Raw genomic sequence first — 23,629 nt, forward strand, 5'->3', positions numbered from 1 at the left:
GGTGTTTAACAAATTGTTCGCTCCTGAGAATCTCAGTATCACCTTACAAGGATCTTCAAAGAAGAAACAAAAATAGAAAACTATTTTTTGCTATCGTTTTAGTGCCTGTTATATATATCTGAAATGCAGAGTGTGCAAGACAAACCCTGCATTCAGAGAGCAGACAACTAACCAGGAAAGAACTGCACAGTTCATGAAATGCTGCGAGATGAATCACAATCATTTGTTTATGGAGGAAGTCTGAGAGCATTAGTGTTTGTATTTTACTTCAAAAACCGGTTCCACTGGATCTACTCAACGTGCATTTCTAACATTTGATCAACACATTGCAAAAACCTAATTAACACCCTGGTGCTGCTCAGTCTTTCTACAGCAAATATAACACAAGCTAGGAAAACATCACAAAGCCTGACACGGGATAGAAAGAACTGCTATCCAACATCTAAACATCCTGGCACTGTGAAATGCGTGGCAGAAGACAAACAATCTATGATTTCCGAATGACAACAGAAGATAACACGTCATGTGGAAAGGTGAGGATTTTGCAGTATCAGCCAGCACCGTATGGTTTTCGAGATGTATATTCAGGCTCACAGGAGCAAAAAGCAAACACTAACACCTATGTTACTTGATACAGAGTTAATTTAACCATTCAGTGTGCTTTAAGGATACTGGACAAGCAGGTCAAAGAAGAAGTCCCACATCCCTAAAACATTACTAGCTCCAATTTTGACCAACAATTTCAGAACCAATCTGTGACCTCAGTATACCAGGTTCTTCAGGAACTCCAAATACCTTTTCTACCCCTAAGCATAACTAGCCATTGGTAGAAAGAAAACAACTTTTTTTTTTCCCAACATAAATATAACCAGAGACTATTTTATTAGTTCCCTTCATTCATAAATTGAGAGAAACTTCAAAGTTAAATTTTAAGCTAGTTAACTCACACGCCTATTTTACAATCATTGGTTTTCACCACCATTATTAAGTTTCAGTGACTAACAACTTAGAAGTACTTGGTATTCTTGAGATTTCTTTCCCGCAGCAGTATCAGTTGTCTCAACTGAGAGTAACAAAGAAAATTAACGCCACTTCCTAAAACTGGTGATTCATCACATGACAGGTTTACCAAGCAACAGAGTAGTGAAAAAGATTTTTGGTATGGCATCATTTTAATAAACTACATTCCTGTTAATGTGGCTTTGCAACACTATTTTGATCTCTTTTGCAATGATATTCTACTTGGATAGATTCTACCCATTTGGGTAATAAGCCTTGTACTAAATTGCTTTTTCACACACAAAAAACGCCTACGCCTATACTTGTTACATTGCAGAAACCCATGCTTTTATCCTTCTAAAGAGCCTCATTCCACCTGCAGCGACAACAGTACTGAAAAGAAACATTAAAGACCATTCCCTGTAAGAAATTCAGGTTATTTTCTTATTTTATACTACGTCCTATTCTTGTCTTGTGAAAACCACCATCTGCTAGTTTTACCTGGCCTGTCTGGGAACACAGCAAAGCCCAAGTCATAAAGTACATAATGTAAGCTGGACAAACTCGGTCTGTTCCTGAGAGCGTGATGAGAAGTTTCTTCTCCATATGCAGACCACTGTACTAAAGGAGCATGTCTACCATGGTCTGGTGAAGTTAATTTTGTCAGACACCCCTCCTTCACCGCCTGCTAAAAGCCTGAGCTTATGGCACTGACTGACCTCAACTTCCGAGTCACAGGACTAAATTCTACATCAGTCTCTTAACAAGCTGGTTTACAAGTGAATCCACAAGAGAAAAAAAATACTTAATTATATGTTGCTTATCTTTAACTTAGAGGATTTGTGAGGGTTTATTATTCAATGACTGTTTTGAATAACACATCACTCTATGAGCAATTGGCGTTTCAACCTAGAAAATCACTTTGAAATCTTAGCTTCAAATTTAAATGTTTCTAATGAAATGTATAAAATGGAAAAGCTTATAAGATTGTTTTATTTTACTGTTATACAACTGAGGAGGAAAAAAAAAAAAGAAGCTAGTATTAGTCTGTACTAGCCCTGCTGAAAAAATACTTTTAAAAAATTTGTCTTAGATCCCATGACAGTACATGAAAAATCATAAAGGGTCTTTTTATCACCTTATCTGCACTCACTGACATGAATCAAGAGACAGGCTTTTGTAATCTGCATTAAGGCTCCAAGTACAGCAAGGATGCTCAGTAGTTGCCAGTAGGCAGAGTGGTTTGGTCACTTCAATCTTGAAAGTAGTATTCGTGGAGCTACTTCCTCTGATTCCCGTACTTCCGTTAATGTAGAGATACGGGAGCCTGATCAGAGCCTGACCAACTCTGCTTGCGTCGCCCGTCTTCTCCAGCACCCATTCTTACCCAAATGCAACCTCTCCTGCTATTGAAAACTCTTAAGAGTTTGGGCAGTGGAAGAGCATTAGGAAAAATGTGCATGCACATATTTATATGGAAGCTATACATCAAATGCTGGGACCCAACCAAGTGGGATCTTCAGGGGGGTTTCCCCAAGTGGTTTGAATTAGCTCTTGGGCTTCACCCAAGTTTTCTTAGCCAGAACTTCTGGAACATGGTTATTGCAGAAGGATATTAAAGCATTAATCATCCTATTATAAAAAAAAAAGTTCATTTAAGAGACCAAAGGTTCCTGTTATTCTTTCCAACTCTTATTGTTTCATTTTCTTTGAGATCTAAGAGAAACTCAAAAGAAAAACTGGAATGCAAGTCACCGTGAAATGACGTACATTTCACTGCAGTGTGTGGGAAGAGCTGGCTGATTGCGAAACAGTGAAGCAGCGTTGCTAAGCAGCTGCCTTCGAACAGTAACGTCTTCTTCCATCATACGTAAAGATTTGGAATTTCTAAAATTTGCGAGACCAAAAAAAAAAGTATGACTAGTTATTTTGTTCTCTGCTGGGAAAATGAATAGGATCTTACACACGCTTACATTCCCATAATTACTGAGAAAGATTAGTCAGAAAGCATTAGAGTGAGAGCCTGTACAATGTTCTCTTAGCCCCATGTACATATGTGTCTTTACTGTGGACAACTTCTTTTATTAAAAAGTAATTTGGCTCTTCCATGGAAAAGTTTTGATTTCAATCCATGCACGTAGCACGTGAATCAATCAGAAAACATCAGTTAAGTTAAAATGAATAAATACGGCTGATTTTGTGACAACACAAATCCTAAAGGGCAACCACTTTTACGGCTTTACTGTAATGCTGCATGTACACTGTTTGAGAGGGAAAAATCCTGCCTATAACTAACACTGGAATCTTGCCCAGTCTTCCTCAGCTGGAAGTAAAACTATAAGCTCAACAACATCTTGACAGAGATGGGAATAGGATGGCACTAGGAGGGGGGGAAAAACCCACACACCACAGAAAAACAACTTTGTGAGGGTGCCATTTTTGTTTCCATAAATCCCATTCTTGTTTACTTTCACTGTTCTCTTCATTCAGAATGCTATTCCTCTCTCCCCCACCCCCTTTTCTTTTTTCCTTATAGACTTGTTTCCTTCCTCCACCTCTGTTGCCAAAGACTGGGCTTTTATTTCCGTGTGGTACAGGGATATGGTAACTTAGTGCCGTAACTCAGAAACCTCAGTGCCTCACAGTCCTCTGTCCGACCAGTTCTAATGACTACAGCGCTACCTTGCGCAAATGTTAATCATTTTGCTTAAACACCATAATCAATAGATGCAGAAACTGGTAGTTTCTACAGGCAGTAGCATGAGACCAAATTTTATAGGCTCTAAATTTCTCCACAAACCTGGCAATCTGGGAAATAAAATTAGTCTAAGTCCAACATGTCCCAAATGACACACATAGGTTGTCCATAGTTTCAATCTTGGCAAAATACAATCACAAGCTGTAAGGAAATGCTGGAAACACAGATGCCCAAAGTGTAATTTCATTTCTCAGAAAATAAATTAATGGCATTCAGACAGTACGTTAAATTTGAATGATTTTGTTTTCTGAAAAAGAGAAAGGTAACATAAATTATAGTTATTATTAATATTATCAGATCATACACATCCTGTCTACGCTGTGCTCTGATCTGCAGCATTGGAGCTAAAAAGCCATTGAATGGCGACCAGAAAATACATTATGTTAGTTTCAAGATGATGTACATAGTGAGGCAACAGAAATCAGCACATACAAAAACTGAAGGATGAAGATTACTCAGATGTATCGAGTATGACACAGTTCAAAATTTAGAACCCGACCTACACCTTCGTTTGTATCTTCATTACAAAGAGTAGATGTGAAGCAAAAATATAAATCTCCTTTCATTGAAAGACTAGGCACAGACCTAGATCATTAAAATAAATAAATAAATAAAAGCATTTGAAAGATCATCATCTGAGGAAAAGTAGGAGTATATCATATTTGTCCTTCACAGAAACTACCCGTCTGTGAGGATTTTTGGAAGTCAGCATAAAAACAAAAATCAAGAAGTTATTAACTGACAAAAATACGTCATTTTTACTGTGTACATAAACTGTACTGCTGGCTAAGGACTGCTCCTGGCAGAGGTGAAGCAGGGTGACGGCCTCAGAGCGGGTATAACAGCACGTGCACGTTTCCTCACTGAAATGGGCTCGCACGTGCAGTTCATGAAGCAATGTGACTGCATGTGAAATTCAGCCACACTTTTAAATCGGAACGCGCAGGGTGGCAGAAAACCACTGTATTTATGTGTATTTACACGTTTATTTACAGTAAGCAGGCGCTGCACCCAGGTCTGCAGACGAGGGGACGCACCAGTACCAGAGGCAGACAGGTGCGGGGACACACACACACCCCCGGCACACATATGTGCACATATACATGCGCACACACACACACACGCACAATTACGCACACGTATACGCTCACACACACTCACTACAGCCACCACCACCTCACCCCCCCACCCTCAGCCTCGCCAGCCGCAGTACCACAGCGCCGCCGCCGGGGGGCGCTGCGCCTCGCGCACCCCCCACCCCTCCCCGCTGCCGCGCATGCGCAGAGGCCGGCCATGAAGCCCTGCTACGCGCGTCCGGGGCCGCCCTTCCCCGGCCCCTCCCCTGCCGGCCGCGCTGCGTGTCCCTCTGCTCTTAAGGTGGAGCGGCGCAGTCCCGCGGGATTTCTCGGGGGCGCGGGCGCGCCGTTGTGTGGCACGACCTTAACGCGGCGCCTGGCGGGTGCCCCGGCGGCGGAAGCGCGCCGGGGGTGAGGGCGAGTGGTGACGTTTCGCCGGTCGGCGGGGAGCGCCCGCCGCTGCCGGAGCGCGGAGCCTGCGCAGCGCCGTCAGGCCCGGCCCGGCCCGGCCCGGCCCGGTGAGTGCCCGCGGGCACCGCCCCGGGCCGGCCTCGCTGCGTGCCCCGCTCCTGTGCGGGGCCGCTGGAAGGGGTCCGGGGGGCTGCGGGGACGGGCGTGCCTCACAGCGAGCGGTTGGTTAGCTGCGCCGGGGCTGGGGCCGGCTGCCGGGTGAAGCCTGAGCGCCGCCAGCTGCTTACGGAAAGGGGCGGCGCCGGGAGGGAGGCCGCCCTTCGGCCCGGCGGGTCAGGGGCGCTGGGCCTGCTGCCGGCCCGCCAGCGGGCCTGGGCCTGGGCCTGGGCGGCTGTGGAACGGGAAGGTGTCTGGAAGTGTGCCTGGGCAGTGCTTTTCCTGGGGAATCTGATGCGCAGGCACAGCAGAGAGCGAAATGCCTCCTAACTGCAGGAGGGTGCTTCTGTTTTTAAGTAGGCCGTCAGGATAGCCTGAAATTAACTTCAGGCCACTATTTGCTAAAAATAACTTGACAAAGTGAAACTTGCCTGCTTTTTGGAGTGCGAAGCTGGCTTCTTAACCCAGTATTTACTGGAATAATTCATTTGTGAAGACATAGCTTCAGTTCGTTTTTTACATTATTTTTTAATTGTGTGTTTGTTTTTTTTTTCCTCTCCAGATTCTTCTCTTTGAAGTTCTACCTGAAGCCGCCAAAATGGTTCTAGCAGATCTCGGAAGAAAAATAACCTCAGCATTGCGCTCACTGAGCAATGCTACGATCATCAATGAAGAGGTTTGTAATACACCTATGTGATGCCTCTGTAACATCTAGAAAGCAAAGTTCTAATAGATAAGGCTGATGGGAGGCTCGAAGTGGGTCAATGTAATCCCTGGGCTCTTTTTTTCTTTCAAGTAACATTTCTAGCTAGAGGTTTATAACTCCTGATAGTACGGCTAAAACGCAGAGCTACGTTTAGGCCTCAGAGATTGTGGGTCCCATGGTCCCAGGGTCACGGAGCCTGGTGGCTGTACTCCTGGACAGTGGTGTCCTGAGGAGGAGAACGCTGAAGGAGGCAATTTGCACCTACGTTTGGTTGGGATGTGCGGGGTGAGACTGTACAGTGTTCCAACTTTTGTGTTCAGCTATACTGTGGATGTGTATTAGGTCGCTAGAAGTTGGAGCGTGGAAGGAGAAATAGCTTTCAATGTAAATTCTGCTCTCCAAAATGTGAGGATTGTTGTGGTTACTGCCTTTCTATTCTAGCCGGCGTGTGTGGTTCTGGAAGCTGCTTGACTTGGTAGAGTTTGTATTTAAAAAAAAAAAATCAAAACATGAAATGATAAATAAGTGTGTTCTGTTACAAGGACTGAAAAGCAAGATTGAAAACTAACAGATGTGATGGTTTAGAACTGCCAATGAGTAAATAAATTGCTAGAAACTTTTCAGGTGGGAAGATATTGTTTGTGGCTTAAACTACAAAGAAAGCTTATCAAGGGTTGTAGAGTTGGCATAGCTCTAGAACTTGTGCACAGGGGAAAAGTTTTAATAAGTCTTAAGCTAGGAGACAACAGACCTTTAACTGAGTCAAATATAGCCCAATTCATTTATTCAGCAATGCAGATTTTTCCGCTGCAAGAGCTCAAGCTGTGCAAATGAGGCCACCTACTCAGGTTTTACTTTGAAAAAAAAAAAAAATCTTTCTGTTACAGACTTTTCAAAGTGACAAGTCTTAAAACAGCTAATCTGGGTTTCAGAGGCACCTGTTTGCCTCAAAGCCATGCCACAGAGCAACATACCAGTTTCTGCTGAAAACGTTGATAGTGTGACCACCTTGCATTGGGGGAATACTTCTGTTTGTCAAGATTGCGTTAAATTCTTTTGTGGCTTTCTGTTGCAGTTGTTTTTGAGGAGTAGCTGTAGGGAAGCTTAGGAAGTACTGCTACCATACAAGCTGCCATCCTCCTTAATGCAATAGGAAGCATTCTGCATTACTTTGTAGGTTGAATATTACAAGTTTAGGAGCCTCCATTCTCTTTCAGATTTAAATTTGGTTTGCAAACGAACAAATGTGCAGACCTTATGTGGCACTTGATATAATAATGGTACCACATGCATTTAATTCATAAAAGCCTTTACTAGATCATAAATACACTTTCACATTCTTATTTGAAACTAATACTGGGCTAGTCAATGCTGTGGATTGTAAAACCATTTCTCTTTTATACTCCAAAGGTTTTAAATGCTATGTTAAAAGAAGTATGTACAGCACTACTGGAAGCTGATGTTAATATTAAACTTGTGAAGCAACTAAGAGAAAATGTCAAGTAAGTCAAATAATCAAAACAAATTTAACTTCTAATGTTTGTAACTTGAGGTTACAGAAGAGCAACTACCAACTTGCTTATGGTTTTCTTAGACATACCCAGTTCACCTGTAAGCCCCTATTTTCACTTTACAGAAATATTTAGTTTAAAATAAATGTCTTGCCAGCTCCATCAAAAGAAATCTTCCTCAAGTTTAGCCAGTCTTTGCTGTTGTACACTTGTTTTGAAAAACTGATGTCAGTTCAGTGGAAGAGTAAACAAGCTCTTTGCTGCTGCCTAGACACCTCATCTTCATGTTTTGTGCCGGATATAAATAGATCCGTGCATATGACCAGGACTGTTACCTTGGCTATTTTCAGATGTGTAACTCAAGTATATGCAAGTCTGAAAGACAAGTATTCCAGAAACATGTTTTCATCCTGCATACAGAAGCAATGTCTCTAATGTATGTCACTTCTTGAATGTGCACTAACCGAAAACTCAAAGCAAATATCAGAGTGCCGCTGCAGTTGCAGAGACTTCACTATTATTAGGTTGCTTTAAGTTATATTAGGATGCTTTAAGTTATACTAGTATTTCATGGCTTTGATTTTACTAAAACTGTTTTCTTCAACTCAGGTCTGCAATTGATCTTGAAGAGATGGCATCTGGCCTTAACAAAAGGAAAATGATTCAGCACGCTGTCTTTAAGGAACTTGTTAAAGTAGGACTTCAAAATTCCTTATTACATCACTTTTCTTGTACAGCCTGGGTTGTGCGAGCGCTACAGTAGCAAGCTAAGCTTTAAGGTTACCATGTGGTTCCAACAGAGGTTCTGCCTATCTGGGTTGTCTTGTTTTCTGCTCTAATGCTATTTACTATGCAAACAGTATTTTTTCTGATCAGAACTTTACTTTCAGGGCATCTCTCTCAGACTAACCTCAATGTAACCTTCAAGTTCAGCTATGCTTACTCTTCAATTGAAATGTGAAGACGAAGTAAGGGTAATGGCCTACAAACTTGTGGACTACTGTATTTGGTTGTCCCAGAAACAAGCCTTTGCTCTACCTTAATGAAGATTTGTTAAAGCTACTTTAAAAAGTATAAGTAACAACCAGGCAGTTTCTCTACCGCAAATTCTAACCTGCCTGCTTGGTCAAGTCATTGCCCGGATACCAGTATTCTGTCCTCTTGCCAGTTAACGGTGTTGCATTTTGTTCTCTAGTCTGTGCTCACCCACGTGATATCTCCCTGGAATGTATGCACCTTCTACTCACTGAGAAGTGAGGCACTAACCCAGAAAAGTCTTCTGTAGTGTTGGGCTCTCATCAGAAGAGGTCCATCTAGTGCAGTGATGGTGGGGTGGAGGTCATGTTTCTGTGCTGATTGTAGTATTTGTGCCATATATGCAGGCCACCCTGACTTTAGTGCTTGGCCTTAGAAAGAAGCACTGTTACTGTTACAGAATGGTTAGGTGTAACACCATATACTACAGATTTCTTGCGTGGGCTGTGGCTGTTCTTGTAAACCAGTAAGCATCTAAACCAAATTAAGACCCAGATATACAAAAAAATTGTCTTCCTCCATGGAATGTGACACTGACTGTTCTGTGCTTCTGAAATTCAGATCTGCAACACGCAGTATACTTTGTTCTATAGCTTGTAGATCCTGGAGTCAAAGCATGGACACCTACCAAAGGAAAACAGAACATTATCATGTTTGTTGGCTTGCAAGGAAGCGGTAAAACAACAACCTGTTCAAAGGTAACTTGCGCGGAACCTGCTTGTGTTGTGTTGTTTTGCTTTGCTTGGGAAGGAGGGTGTGGTTGGACACGTTACGTAGGACTTGCTTGTGACCCGTGCTGCTTTTATCGCTAGGAAAGTACTGACTGATTACATTGTAGAAATACTTCTGTTGAGGGGATTCTATGATGAGATGAATGTTCAAAGTAATATTCTTTTGAGACTATTTATGGTTTCAGGACTTCCTTCAAGATTTTTTTCAAAAACTAAACTCGTAATGAAGGAATTTTGTATGTGGATCACAGATTCTTTCCATTCCGTACTTCCTGGATTTAAGATGTACTCTGAGTAGAACCTATCTCATTCTATTACCTACTTAGGGGAACAAGTAGAAATTGGCCTCTGTATTAGGTGTCTCAGCTGAGCATGAATGGGTGGTGTGAAATCTGTTCCAGCCCTGAGTTTATTGAGGAAATTTAGATTTATATCCTCAAGGAAAAAAAGGCACAATTCAGAGCAGTTGTAACTTAACCTATTTACAATGGTTTTGGGGAAGGAAAAAATCATACTATGGAAGAAGACTACTGATGTACGTTTGTGTATTTTCTTTTCTTTTTTTTGGTCATCTGCTCTCTGGGAGATTCAGACTATATCTGAATTCTGATATTCTGAATTGAATATATATGAATTCTGATATATTATATTATATAGTGATATATTCTGAATATATTCAGACTATATTCAGAATATATCGCTGCTTTGATTTCATAAGACTTTCCTAGTGCTTACATAGACAAACTGTATTTTGGAAGTCTGTCTTTAGGTGAATCAAATGTTCTGTGAATGTATGTTGTACTAGCAAAGCTTACAAGCGTTACAAGGCAGTAAGGCTTCCATCCATTGCTTTAAAACACGTCCTTGCAATGAAATATCTTTGTTCCTCTGGAAGTGAAGAAACAAAGAAATGCTCACGTTGCAGTACAGCTTTGGGTAGTTTCTGAAAGCTAATCCCATCTGCAGAATCTAGGAGTTAACAAAACAGGAACAGAGGCTATTTGTAGCCATTCCTAGCTCAGGAAACTGAAATCAGAAGCAGAGTTGAGCAACTATTTTCATCTAACCATGTTAATCATTTATATAACATACTTTTCTAATGTGCTAACAAGTTGATACTTGCACAGTGCTACTAGGTGGTCTCGGTTATAGGAAAGCTGGCTTGATTTTGTGTCCTCAGTATGTACTTCAAGCTGTTACATAGTGCCATGCTTTCTAGTGGGATTTTGGTGTAACTACTTGTTTGAATTTCTTTTAACAGTTAGCATACTTCTACCAGAGGAAAGGTTGGAAGACGTGTTTAATATGTGCAGACACATACAGAGCAGGTAATATAAACAGCTTCTAACGATATGGTTCTTTCTCTTAGTTTTGTTTTTTTTTTAAATAGCCCCCTGACCATACCTGTCTTACAGGCGCTTTTGACCAGTTAAAGCAGAATGCCACAAAAGCAAGAATTCCCTTTTATGGGAGGTAAGTATCTTTCAGAATCTGTTTGAAGAACAGCTCAATTATAACGAGATATTGTTCCTTATTGAACATCTCCCACAAAGTCCCATTCAGTGTTGCCTGACTAATAGGCTATTAAAATATTTGCTCTCATGAGATGAAATACCTGTCTAGCTCAGTATATTCCGTCTGTCAGTAGTAGCAGGTAGAGTGAGTGTTAGAAGAGATCAGGCATCTGGAGATAATCCCCTAAATGTTCTCTCAGCTTGCAAGTTTACAGGGCTTTACCAGACAGATTGAGGTTTTCAGGAAATAATCCACTTAGCATCTTTACAGATCAAAAGATGTGATTTTTTGGCCCTTAATTTTTGTCAGGTAGTAGCAGCAGTAGAACTAATACAGTTTTTATTAAACTTTTGTATGAGCTCCAGCTTTGCTGGAGGTGCACTGTCTAGGTGCCTAGTTACAACTTCCTTCCGAGAAAGGCTGGCAGAATCTAGCATGATCTTCAGCAGGTGAGACAGTCCTTTGTGCTTCTGTTCACCGGACTTCAAGGGTAAATGGCTTAGGGAAGCATAATCTGAATCAGTTTTGGCTTGATATAAAGGAAGTCCATCTTGAAATCTAGGTAGATTTAATAAGTTCACAGTCAAGTAATAAAATCCTTAATTAGGTTAAGGATAAGGAATTGCATACATGTTGATGTTTATCTTTGTGATCAGTTACACAGAAATGGATCCTGTAATTATTGCCTCAGAAGGAGTTGAGAAATTTAAGAATGAAAACTTTGAAATAATCATCGTTGATACCAGTGGACGTCACAAACAGGAAGACTCCTTGTTTGAAGAGATGTTACAAGTTGCTAATGCCATTGTGAGTAGTTTCAAGAAACACATTAACATTTGTTAGAATAATTTGAGTACAAATCATTGCTCATCTCCCAATGTTCTGTGTGGTTTTCTGTCTTCTGGAACGTGTCAGCACTTCTAACACCTAGAATGTGTTAGAAATTACAAACTGATATGAATAAACTAGGACTGGATGATCAGTGCTTGATCGCTTTGTGTCAGTTTTAATTCTTGGATCTGTAATTCAAGGGTGCTTGCGTATAACTAGATTGCAGTTTTACTGCTTTAACTTTCCCTTTTGGGGTCTTTGCATTAAGAAACTAGATAAAATCAGACCACACTGGTTCTTTTCTGTAGCTGTGTACTACATTTCTGTGGTTGTTATGAATGTTTGCCCTGAAACAAAAAAGGTGATTGGAGAACGTTCATCAGCTTGGGTATGTAGATGAAGCTGGTGTTTCTCATGTGAGTTTTAAAAAGTTTGGCTAGTTTTTGATTCTGTGATCTCGCATAACAATGTGACAGTTCCCACGCAACTCCTGTTAACGGTAACCTGTTTTCAGAGAAATGGACATCATAAAGCTCTTAATGTAAAACCAAATGGAAGATGTTCATTGCTTGTAGATGCTATTTAGCTTACTGGCTCAGGTACTAGCTAAAATCATTCAAAACATAAATAAAAACTGTAAAGCTATTAAAGTTTAATATTCTGTGTTGTAGATAAGTTTTTCACAAATAGTAGCACAGCATAAGGGTTTCAAATGGTCCTTAGACCATACTGTTCATAGAACAGTGTTACAGTGAGTTCTGCTACTGAACATAATGCAGCAACACAGTCCAAGAAAGCAGGAAACAAATTTCTCTTCTTTTCCTCCTAGCAACCGGATAACATTGTTTATGTGATGGATGCTTCCATTGGCCAAGCTTGTGAAGCTCAAGCTAAAGCTTTCAAAGACAAAGTAGATGTAGCTTCTGTTATTGTTACTAAGCTTGATGGACATGCGAAAGGAGGCGGCGCTCTTAGTGCGTAAGTATTGTGATATAACAGGGTGTCCAAGGTATGGCTGTGGGTGTACAACCATGAAATGTGTTAGTGTCTCACAGAAACCTGTCTTGTGAAAGTGTCACTGTCACATTACAAGGAATCTAGAAATTTCAGTAGTAACAGTTAAATTTTTATCCTAATTTCAGTGGACCTTTTGACATTCAGTGGGAATCAGAATTGGGTATTATGATGTACTTCCAGTGCAGTAGTGTGTATTGTCACACGTCAGAATTCTGTCTTCTGAGAACAGCAAAAAACAATTGTTGCAGCTTGCGTATCAGATGCAAAATACAAATTTGAGCTTAATAGATCAGGCTTACCTGAAAATTTTTCCTTGTCATTTAATGCCCATAATTTTTCTGAAAGGGGAAAAAAAAAATTAGCTAGTCCTATCTAATGGCCTTAAAGCTGTGATGCAAATCAAGTTTCTGAATTTTCAGTGTCCAGCAACTTGGTAAAAAGATGAGTCTGCAGTTATGCTTTTCTGAACTCCATCTTCTTGGGCTTATGTGCTGTGCTGTATCTTGACATCCTTTGTTGACTAGAACATGCCGTATTATCTTCTAAGTTAGATTAATCTCCAACTGTTTTTGAATGATACAGCTTTGTATGGAGCTGAGATGTGTCCGACTTGGATCTTAAGTGTTAGAATTCCTAAACTGCCATATGTATTTTGCTGTTATTTATAGCACAGTAATGGAACACTAAATTTAAGAGTAAAATGAAAATACCAAAAGCAAGTTCCAGCTGTCATGTACTCGTATACATTGTCTGCTGTGCCATTCTGTACTTTCTGTAGACTGGAAGCAGAGTTCGATTAAAGCTAGTGTCAGTGACTGATTCCTGAAAAGGTTTTGATTTTTCTCATGTCTAAGCTTTTTTCCTGTGTTGAAAATGAGATTGTCTGTAGGAGGAACCCTGAAGAAAAATTAATCAACACCTGTGTCATCTGACCTCCCAACATTAGGGTAGAATGGGCATAATTTATTTTTCTTTCTATCCTCGCCAGTTTCTGAAAATTTGCAAAGAAAATGCAACTTACGTATCTATTGGTGATTTGTCAAAGCAGAGTGTGGAAGAAACAGTTTGTATTTTACAAAGTACTAATTAAAGAAATAGTCAGCTATTCCCAGCTACCCCTCCTAAATCGATGTTGGATGTTTCTGCATTAATAATTTTTGGGAGTAAAAAAGATACTTAGGAGATTGAGTTGATGTGTTCGTTGTGTTGTGCTGATGATGTCTGAGACATAATATATTCCATATTCCATAACCATTCCATAATATATATATATATATATATTTTACTGCAGAGTTGCTGCTACAAAGAGTCCTATTATTTTTATTGGAACTGGTGAACATATAGACGACTTTGAACCGTTCAAAACGCAGCCTTTCATCAGCAAACTTCTTGGTATGTATGACATGCAACTGTACATATAAGACACTTTGAACCTGATAATAGAAAGCTAAAGTGTAATTTTTTAATGCTAACTTCAGAGCTGGTTTTGTTTTCCAGGTATGGGTGATATTGAAGGATTGATAGATAAAGTAAATGAGTTAAAGCTGGATGATAACGAAGCACTCATAGAAAAGCTCAAACATGGTAAGTTGTTCCCTGAATAGCAGATGTATTACCATGAACTAATCATGGCAGGTTCTCTCCAAGACGCAGACCGCTGCGTTAATTTGTGTTCTGTGTAGAGACAAGTAATTTGTTTCAAGTGTACATTGCAGAATGGTTGTTCCTACTCTAATAAATGCATCAAGCAAGTAAATAGTCATGTTTTTCATCAAGTGACAGGTAGTGCTGTAACTGCAGATTAAGCAGCTTAAAACTCTTGAGTGTGTGCCATCTTGTGTGCCTAGCTGTATTAACAGTAGAGACGATGTTTACTTATCTGTTTTTATGCAGTATAGTATTGCTCTTTATTTTCACAGGGTAAATAGTTGAGAAAGTAACACCTAAATGTTAGCGTGACCTTTGCTAATCTTCTCTTTTTGTTGTATTTCAGGTCAGTTTACATTAAGAGATATGTATGAACAATTCCAAAACATCATGAAAATGGGACCATTCAGTCAGATCTTGGTTAGTTATCCCCAAAATCATTTTTCTTCATCAGATTTTCATTTATATCTGACAAATTTCTGCTGTGAACTTAAACTCTTCAGTGAAACTGGTGCTAGAGTCTGTGCTTTATATTTTTCAAAAAGGTCCACTGTGATACATACCTGCTGAATTCAAACTTGCTATCTTTATTTCTGGCTACTTAATTAAAGTTAGATTTGCTTGTTCTGACACAGCTTTTGTTTTGCATTTTAAAACTAGGGTATGATCCCTGGTTTTGGAACTGACTTCATGAGTAAAGGCAATGAACAAGAATCAATGGCAAGGCTAAAGAAATTGATGACTATAATGGACAGTATGAATGACCAAGGTAAAACAAACTTCAACCAGTATTTCACTTCTCAGTTGTTGAACAAGCCTATTTACAGAGATCTCTTTTGGAAACAAGTTGGACCTAAGGTAGCATCTAAAATTAAAATGACATAAAAGGGAAGAGAGCATTTATCAGTCTTACAGTTACTTATCCCCGTGCCTTTAAACTTTCTGAATAAGTCCCAATACTTAGAGATATAATGACAACTTCTTGTTGCTGCTCTCTTGTGTAGACCAGATGGAATTTCAAAGCATTCCATTGATAATTGATGTGTTTTTGTTTTTTGTAGTGTAGTTGTGCTTCTGAAATTTATTAATGCTACATGTGCAAATGAAAAAGTTGGATTTGTGTTTAATCTGTCATTATCATCTTTCTTCATACCTTTCTTCCACCCTCAATTTTACTTAGTGATATAGCCTAGTCTCTGGAATTCAGGGTGTGCTGTTTCTAAACCACCCAGAACTCTTACAGGAGAGGTGTGCTCTCACCCTTGAGCTAAACCTATTAGCCTGGCTTACAGCAGGTATGCTGAGAGCATAATTTATTCTGACAACTTTTTCTATCACTGTGATTGACACTGGAAAGGCCAGTGCTATTCCTTTGAATATTCTGTCTCAATTATTTCTGTACAATTCTGCGTTGACACTTCTATAACTATTTTTTGTGCTGAGAATTTAGTTTTAATCCAGAGTACGCACTTGTTTTCGTTACTTTTAACAATGTTTTTTTCCTTCCTCTGCTGTAATTGCAGAACTTGACAGTACAGATGGTGCCAAAGTATTCAGTAAGCAGCCAGGAAGAATCCAAAGAGTAGCAAGAGGTTCAGGTGTTTCTACCAGAGATGTCCAGGAGCTTTTGACCCAATACACTAAATTTGCACAGATGGTGAAAAAGATGGGAGGTATCAAAGGGCTCTTCAAAGGTAAAAGAAAGTAAAACACTTATTAACTCAGTGGGAAGGTCACTTGATATGTGACCACAGAGGAAGCTCATAATGTAGATTAGGTGCTGGGAGAAGGGAAAGGTGAGAGAGGTGTGGTGGGAGAGGAGGACTGAGTTGTAGTTCACTCACTTTCATGATGTTTGCAAGCTCTTTGATTTAACTGGTGAGAGCCATACTGTTCTTTGTGATGTTAATGTGTAAATTAGGAGTGAAAACTGATGTATTTTTGGCTTTATCAAGGTAGAGTTCATCACTACCACAATACTGACACTGTAGTCTGTTATGTGGGCGGGACAGGGACTGTTGATCCTTAATTACTCAAAGTAGTTGATGTGGTAATTTTTGATCATTGACTTGAATGGATTTGAATATAAAATTACGTAAAATTCTGTTTTTTTTTTTTTAGCCTTGTATTTTAATCCACTTTTTCTTCCATTTTCTTGAAGGCGGTGATATGTCAAAGAATGTAAACCCATCTCAGCTGGCCAAGCTGAACCAACAGATGGCAAAGATGATGGATCCAAGAGTCCTTCATCATATGGGTATGTATCGGCGTTTGACAGCTTCACTAGGTGATTACCTGTTACAGTAATCTATTTGAAATATTATAGAATTTAGGAAGGGGGCTCATTTAGATTCAGCTCTCAAAATGAGCAATTGGAGTAGCATCTGAGGAAATAGTACAGTGACTTCAAGCATGTCTGTTGTGAAGCAAATCTATTCCTGAACTTCCATCCCCTTCCAAGATTTGCCTTAAATAAGTAATTTTGACAAGAACAGCTTTTACTAAAGATTCCCATACTGGAATCTTTTTAGCTGATAATGATGATTTCTTCATTTTTTTTCCTTTGTCTAGATCTTGATGCAAAGGTCATCTTAAAACCTACTTTAAGCTTTATGTAATTACTTCCTTAGTTGTCCATATTTTGATAGCCATTTAAGCTTGGCTGAGTATTGGGCTTTGTATATTACAGAGATGGCCTCCTTACACCAAATGTACTTCAGAAGCAAGATAGCTGTCCTTCAAAACTAATTAACGCGTGCATCTTCTCACTTATTTTCTTCAGGTGGCATGGCAGGATTGCAGTCAATGATGAGACAATTTCAACAAGGTGCTGCTGGGAATATGAAAGGCATGATGGGATTCAATAATATGTAAAGAAGCCTTAATAAAAATGGACTTGGTTGACTATTAGTTGCGACTTCAGTGAAAGGATTACTTTCTTCCTTCTTACAGTGATGGGGGAGTGGTCTTTTAAAATCTTATTCAGGCTTCTCAGTTTTTACATCTAACTTCTGAAAACTATTTTTGCTTAAAGTAGTTCCTCTCCACTAATACCTGATGGCACAAAGAGTAGTTCAATTTAATAAAATCATGATGTAAAATTTTAATATGTAGAGACACTTTTTAATTGTTTACATTAAATGGCAGCCATTATATTTGTAAACAACCCTGATCTTTGGTTATAGTAACATAAAATGTCACAAATATACTGTAAAATAAAATTAAGCTATTATCAACACAGGAATGGACTATTTCTTCCAATTCTTCATAATGATCCTTTATCAGTATGTAATGAGATTTCCTGAATTTGAATAATTTCTAATTATCTATGCCAAACAGTTATAGCAGTAACATAACTGTAATGCAACATCTAAAATGTAGAGGTGCTGCTGCTCAGATTTTTGAAGGTGTCAGTTTTGTACAAAAATTGTTCTCCAGAAGTCTTATCAGTCTTTTCCTTTACATAAACAATGAAGGAAATGAAAACATGTATGTAGAAATCTTCAGTATATGTGACAGCTTGAAAATCTGCATACTGGACTGCCAATTAAGCAGCTCTTCTGCTATCAAAATAGTTTGTAATATATAGTAAATAAAACTGCTGGTATTGAAATTCAAATAGCCATAGATAGTTGTATCTGACAGACCATATTGCCCCAACTCAACTATTACCTGATCTTAATTTCCTATGTCATCTCTTGTACTACCTCAGTCCACAGTGTAGGTCTGAAAGGGGTGGAATCTACAGGTACACTTGAGAAGTGTAAGCCAGATAAACCTTAAAATCTGATACACAGTTTAGCAAATATGGTGAGATCTTTCACTGTTATTTTAAGGAAAGGGAGTATGTTATGGATTTAAGTATGCTGAGTGCTTGGATTGTAAATAGACACCCATTTCTGTTGCCTAGATGACATAAAAATTAGTTATGGTAATCAAAGTATGTCCATCTGTTAGTGGCAGCCATTTGTTTGAAAAGGTGACTGCTAACAGCTGATAGTGAACAACTTATTAGCACAAGAGCATAATTACCTACATAAAACATAAGGCATGCTGTAACTTAGTTTATAATGTCTATTTTCTGCACTAGTAATGGTACACGTATTCTAAATAGAGAGGATACTGAAAAATCTTAGTGAGATTTCAGTGAAAATCAAACAAAAGAATGAATACTTGCATATCATGAGCTTGTGCAGGAGCTGTCCTCAGCTATACAAGCGGCACATGTTTATGAAAACTACTTTTAAAGTATTTTCAGTTCTTGAGCAATTGAAGTGAATACAATATACAAAACCATGCAGCTGCATTAGAAAGCAGAATATAAATCTTGGTTTGCAACACGGTAGGGGATAGTGAAGTTAAGTTGAATGCTGTTGATGGAGATCAAATGTGAGAAGAATAGGCATATTGAGGAGGAACAGTGAAGCACTGTTCCTGTACAGGCTTAGTTGGACTGTCAAGTTATCAACAATTAACATGTCCTATTTTCAATCCATTGCATGTGTTTAATTTTAGTCTTTAAAATATCCAAACTACTACTACTGCTGCTGTACAGGAAGAGAACAATTAGGGACAATTGCCTACAGATTTGAATTGGTGTCTTTAAAGAAGATTAAAGAAAAAAAAAGTGGGTATAGGCTCATGCTAGAGGTGCTTAAGTGGAAAGTTCAAATGTACAGAAGGGTCTATAAAACCCTCTTAGAGCTTTATAGGAGAACAACATTTTTAAGGAGTGTGGGGAAATAACTTTGTAGACCCTCCAGAGTACAATGTGTAGAAGAAAATCTGAGCTGTTGCTAGAGAATAGAAGCTATCATGTTTGGTACATTCTTTCAATCTGGGGCTCTAAACTGAAGACTTGATTACATCAAGCCAAGAGAGGTTATGTAAAACAAGGCTAGAAAGTAACAACTCCCTGGACTATCTTCTTGCATTATTTAGACTTCTTGTGCTTGTCCATCATAGAAAAGTTCTGTCTGGTATACACGAAGCCTGAAAAGTTGAAGCAAGTTTCATTGGGAATAAATAGAAGACTGAGGTTTGTCTTTCTGTGTCTGTCTTCACGAAACCAGTTGGTGCTGCTTGGACTAGTTTGCTGTTTTGTTGTCTGGGCACATGGCTAAATCTAGGTTGAGAATCTGAGAGGAGATGATGAAGGGTTTAGGAAATCAGGTAACTGTAGTGCCCGGGGAAGGCCACGAGGAGGAGCCAAGGGACAAAAGAGCAGCGTACAAAATAAACTCGTCTCCTCGAGCTTCTGTTCTAGAAGTACATCCTTGTTTTAAAATCAGTGATATCCTGCAGTCGCCCTCTTACAGTATTTAAGGTTACAATACATTAAGGTTACACTATGTTAATAAATTCTGATATGTATGTGTTCATTAGTGCAACCTGATGTAGAAATAGGTACCTGATGTGTGTTTATTGTTTTTGAAAGATGATGGATATAAAACTTTATGTCTGGATGATTTTTGCTGTTCTGTAAAAGTGGAAGACCTTTACCAGCTGTGTAACAATCATTCATGTATTGTTGGCGCATGCTTCCTTGGTTTGCTGCCTCTTGATGGAAAGTCCTACTGAGTGGGCTAGAACAACAGGTCTGATGGAATTTTTCACTCCTTCACTCCAGACAAGGAAGAGAAAGAACTACCCTGGTAGTTCAAACATCAATGACCTTTCATCACAGCTATTGAAAAGGATGCATGTAGTTCATAGCAGCAATTCTTAAGCGTCTCTGCCTGAGCAACCTACTAAGAGAGGAAACAGTTTTGATGGTCAATATATAGCTGTGTGATAATATCCGGACAATTAACTCTATTAGCACACAAAAATAGCCATGAAAAGGCACAGGTACGGTTTTGTCAGAACTCTGTTATTTACTGATACTAGTCTTTACCTTTCATTAGGACTTCTACTATTGACAACTATTAAAGTCTAATTTGCAAATGCAAATTGTTCTGGGAGGTGAAAGTATTACTGCACAGCTGCTATTATAACCATAGAGGCAAAGGATAGCAAGTTGGTTGATTTAATGCCATTCTAAGAGCTGCTAACATACTTCAAGCAGTTAAGAGGTATTTACTTGCTCTTATGCTAATTTGTTTCTTTGCAATTTTAAGTAATACCTCATTATTTCTATATACAAAGTAGATGCTTGGTCCTGTATTGTACGAAATAGTACTCTATTCATTCAGGTGTTTATCATCAAACATTTTGATCACACATCCCATTTGTAAGTCACTTCCGTAAGGGGAACTTTTCTGCCTTGTGCGAATATAATTGTAAATCTGCTACATTTGTGCTCTGTGGGACCTTCATTTGCCTCACAAGCTGGATAATGCTTTGATATGACTAAAAAATGGTGTAAGAGCCTATCTGTGCCAGAGCCCGTAATTCTTTGGAAGCCATACTGAGTGACAGGGTTGAAGGATGGCTCTTACCATCACGTAAATAATTGTGTGTTACAGCCACTGACTCCTGCCTTTAAAACATGATTCACTCCTCGGTTCTGCAAAAAGGATGCTTCAAATACCTCCTCCTCCAGCTGGCTTCTCTGCTCGTTGGCAGTGTCTGTGCCTTTTGCCTCGGTCAGCTCTGGCCAGGCATGAGGGCCGGGCAGGCGGCTGCCAGTGGGCGCTCAGCACAGCGCTGGGAGGCTGAGGACGGTCAGCTCCCGGCTCAGAGCAAACCAGTTACCTGACACGAAACACTTCTCCCTGCCTGCTGGGAATACATGTTATTTTCACTGACTCAAACCCCAGGGGCCGGGACACCCTCGCTCTGCATTTCTTTCTCCGGGACGATGAGAGGCGCGTTACAGCGGGCTCCCTTCCCCTCTCGGCGGGGCCATGGGGCTCCCCTCGCACCCCCGAGGGGCATCGCGGAGCAGGGCGGCCCGGCAGGCCCCGGCGGCCTGCCCTCGGTCCCTGCCCCGCCCCGGCGGGCGGTGTGACGGGCGGTGCCGCCCGGCTGCTCGCCTCCCTGGGCCGCGGCGGGCCCGCTGCCGCCCTCCCCCGGCGCCTCGGCGGGCGGGAGGGAGATGGAGCAGGGGCTGTCCGCCATCACCCTGTACTGCGCCCCCGCCGCCGGCCCCGCGGCTGCCGCCTGCGTCATGGAGCCCGAGCCGGTGAGGAGCGGGTCCGGGGAGGCCGGAGCTCGGCGGGGAGGGCGGCCATTTGCGGGGCGTTGCGTGCCCGGAGCCCGGCGGGCAGGGCCGGGGCTGGGTGGGCAGGAGACGGGGATCCGGGGTGCGGGGGGAGGAGGAGGAGGAGGAAAAGGAGGAAGGAAGCGTGTCCTTCCAGTGAGCTGTGCTTACAGCCTGCAGGGCGGGCACGCGGCTCGGTGTCTTGTGTTTCACCTGTCAAACAACGCCTCTTACAAACGGGCCTGATAAATATTGCATTAAGACGGGTCTCCGCTCCCGGGCGGCGCGGTCAAGTTGGCAGGCGTGCCGGAGAGGGCCTGGCAAGCTCCGAGACACTTCCCCCTGGCCGGCTCCGTGCGTCCCCTGCTGCGGGCTTTATCCCCAATGCCTGCGTGTGCTGCGCCCGAGCTCCTTGTGCTGGTGCTTGCGGCGCCCGGGGTTTCTTATAGTTCTCTTCCGACTCTCCTATTTTGTCATCTGCTTCCAAAATACCCTTGCTTTTTAATTTCATTTAAAACACGGTGTTAGAAAGTCAAGCAGTACGCCAAAAAACAATCCAAAACAAAAAACACCAACCAAAAAAATACCTAGCCCCCCCCCAAAAAAAGTAATACAAAACGAAACCGGTAAGGCAGGCAAGATAGCAGGGATAGAAATATTTCTCAATAGGTATTAGCAGCCTTCGAGTAACTGGCGCTGTCGGATCGGTAGATCTGTGCAAACCGAATTACTCGTCTTTCTGAGGGAGAGCGGATGTCACAGGCTTTGGCATTTTGGAACAAAAGCTCTTGTATACGGCACCCGGTTCTGACAGATTAGAAGGTGACAAAGTGAGTAGTTTCTTCTCCTTATTGCTGGTTGCTTTTCTTCGACAAGACTTGAGGTTATTGCATTGCCTTATGTTAGTTGTATCGAGCCCCACTAGCTGCAGGTGTCCTGGCACACCTCATCCTTAATTGTAACTTATTTGTTTTGGCATTTTGATTGTGGACTTAAATTCCATTGTGCTGGATATTGTACCAACAGGGCCACAATGTTCCCTGCTCTAGGTGTGTTTCTGGCCAAAGGGTGAGGTAGGCGAGGAGGTGAAAAGATGGTTAATGAGGAACAGCAGCTCTGGATGTGACTTTCTGACAGGCGAGGTTTATGGGGAAGCCATAAAACGAAGAAAAATTCCAAGAGGGCATTTGAAAGGAAAGGGAAGTAGCTTTAAAGCGTTCACGGAGTATCTTCACAGCGTTAGCTAGTGTGGCAAAAAGCACAAAGGTAACTGGCCCTTGTGTTGACACAAAGCTGACAGCATAGAAGCCACGGTAAATACTTGTATAGTGTGAGGTTATGTCAGCTGCTGAGCCTTTCAAGACCTATATAATGTGTTGGAGGGGGATAGGCTTGTGGAAAAAAATGAGATGGCAACCTGAGCAGAGCTGTGTAGTTGAAGGACAGTCTATGTAATGACCTCGTGTACTGGAAAAGAAAGATCGCACTCAAAAAGAAAGCCTCAAGCAGAAAATAATGTACTGTTTGGCTGTAAAGTGAACCTGGATGATACTTAGGGAATAGATCTGCATTGCCACATTTTTGGGTAGACTGTGTTGGAAAGATGAATAAAATTTACTGATGCTGGACTTTCTGCTTGCAGCTGGAGAGTTGGCTTTTATTGGTGCTGTGTGTATAAAAATTAAAAAGAACAAATGCTGCTGTGATGAGTAGAACAAGCATCCGGGTTTGTTGGACGTGTAATAACCAAAGCAAGAGCTGACGTGTTTTATTTTATTTAATAATTTAGGACTCTGAACCAGATTACCAAGGGAAACTGGATGCATCATTCCTTGATGAATCCTTATTGTCTTGAACTGCTGCATTTGTCTGAAACTTTGTACTGGTGCCAGCTGTGCTGAGCTTCTCACTGTAGGTAGTGTAAGTGGAGTGTGGGATGGGTTGAAAAGTATACAGTTTCCACAACCAGGGAATTAAAGCCCGCTTTTTAAACTTTAAATATTAACTACAGTATTCTTCTAAGTTAAAACATGTTTGAAGTATTTGAGTTAAATGAATCAAAATCAGCAGAAGACTGTGCCTTTAGAGGAGC

General features: G+C 40.8%; 1 protein-coding gene across 7 annotated transcripts in view; it reads left to right on the plus strand.

Annotated features, from left to right (window-relative positions):
- The first annotated feature begins 5,079 nt into the window (after positions 1 to 5,079).
- The window catches only part of LOC118244805 (signal recognition particle 54 kDa protein), a 33,416-nt gene continuing 14,866 nt past the window's right edge, over positions 5,080 to 23,629 (plus strand). Inside the window, exons 1-16 of one of the 7 annotated variants that reach the window (XM_035540036.1) lie at positions 5,080 to 5,351; positions 5,963 to 6,076; positions 7,517 to 7,608; positions 8,227 to 8,311; positions 9,246 to 9,350; positions 10,645 to 10,711; positions 10,799 to 10,856; positions 11,555 to 11,705; positions 12,559 to 12,707; positions 14,038 to 14,138; positions 14,244 to 14,330; positions 14,740 to 14,813; positions 15,054 to 15,162; positions 15,917 to 16,087; positions 16,555 to 16,650; positions 17,176 to 17,633. In XM_035540036.1, coding sequence (XP_035395929.1) covers positions 5,999 to 6,076; positions 7,517 to 7,608; positions 8,227 to 8,311; positions 9,246 to 9,350; positions 10,645 to 10,711; positions 10,799 to 10,856; positions 11,555 to 11,705; positions 12,559 to 12,707; positions 14,038 to 14,138; positions 14,244 to 14,330; positions 14,740 to 14,813; positions 15,054 to 15,162; positions 15,917 to 16,087; positions 16,555 to 16,650; positions 17,176 to 17,267 — 1,515 coding nt within the window. In that variant the 5' untranslated portion in view covers positions 5,080 to 5,351; positions 5,963 to 5,998 and the 3' untranslated portion in view covers positions 17,268 to 17,633. The other 6 variants (XM_035540039.1, XM_035540038.1, XM_035540041.1 and 3 more) reach the window with 6 other exon arrangements.

Source organism: Cygnus atratus, chromosome 5 (genome assembly GCF_013377495.2).
Source record: "Cygnus atratus isolate AKBS03 ecotype Queensland, Australia chromosome 5, CAtr_DNAZoo_HiC_assembly, whole genome shotgun sequence".
Classification (NCBI taxonomy): domain Eukaryota; kingdom Metazoa; phylum Chordata; class Aves; order Anseriformes; family Anatidae; genus Cygnus; species Cygnus atratus.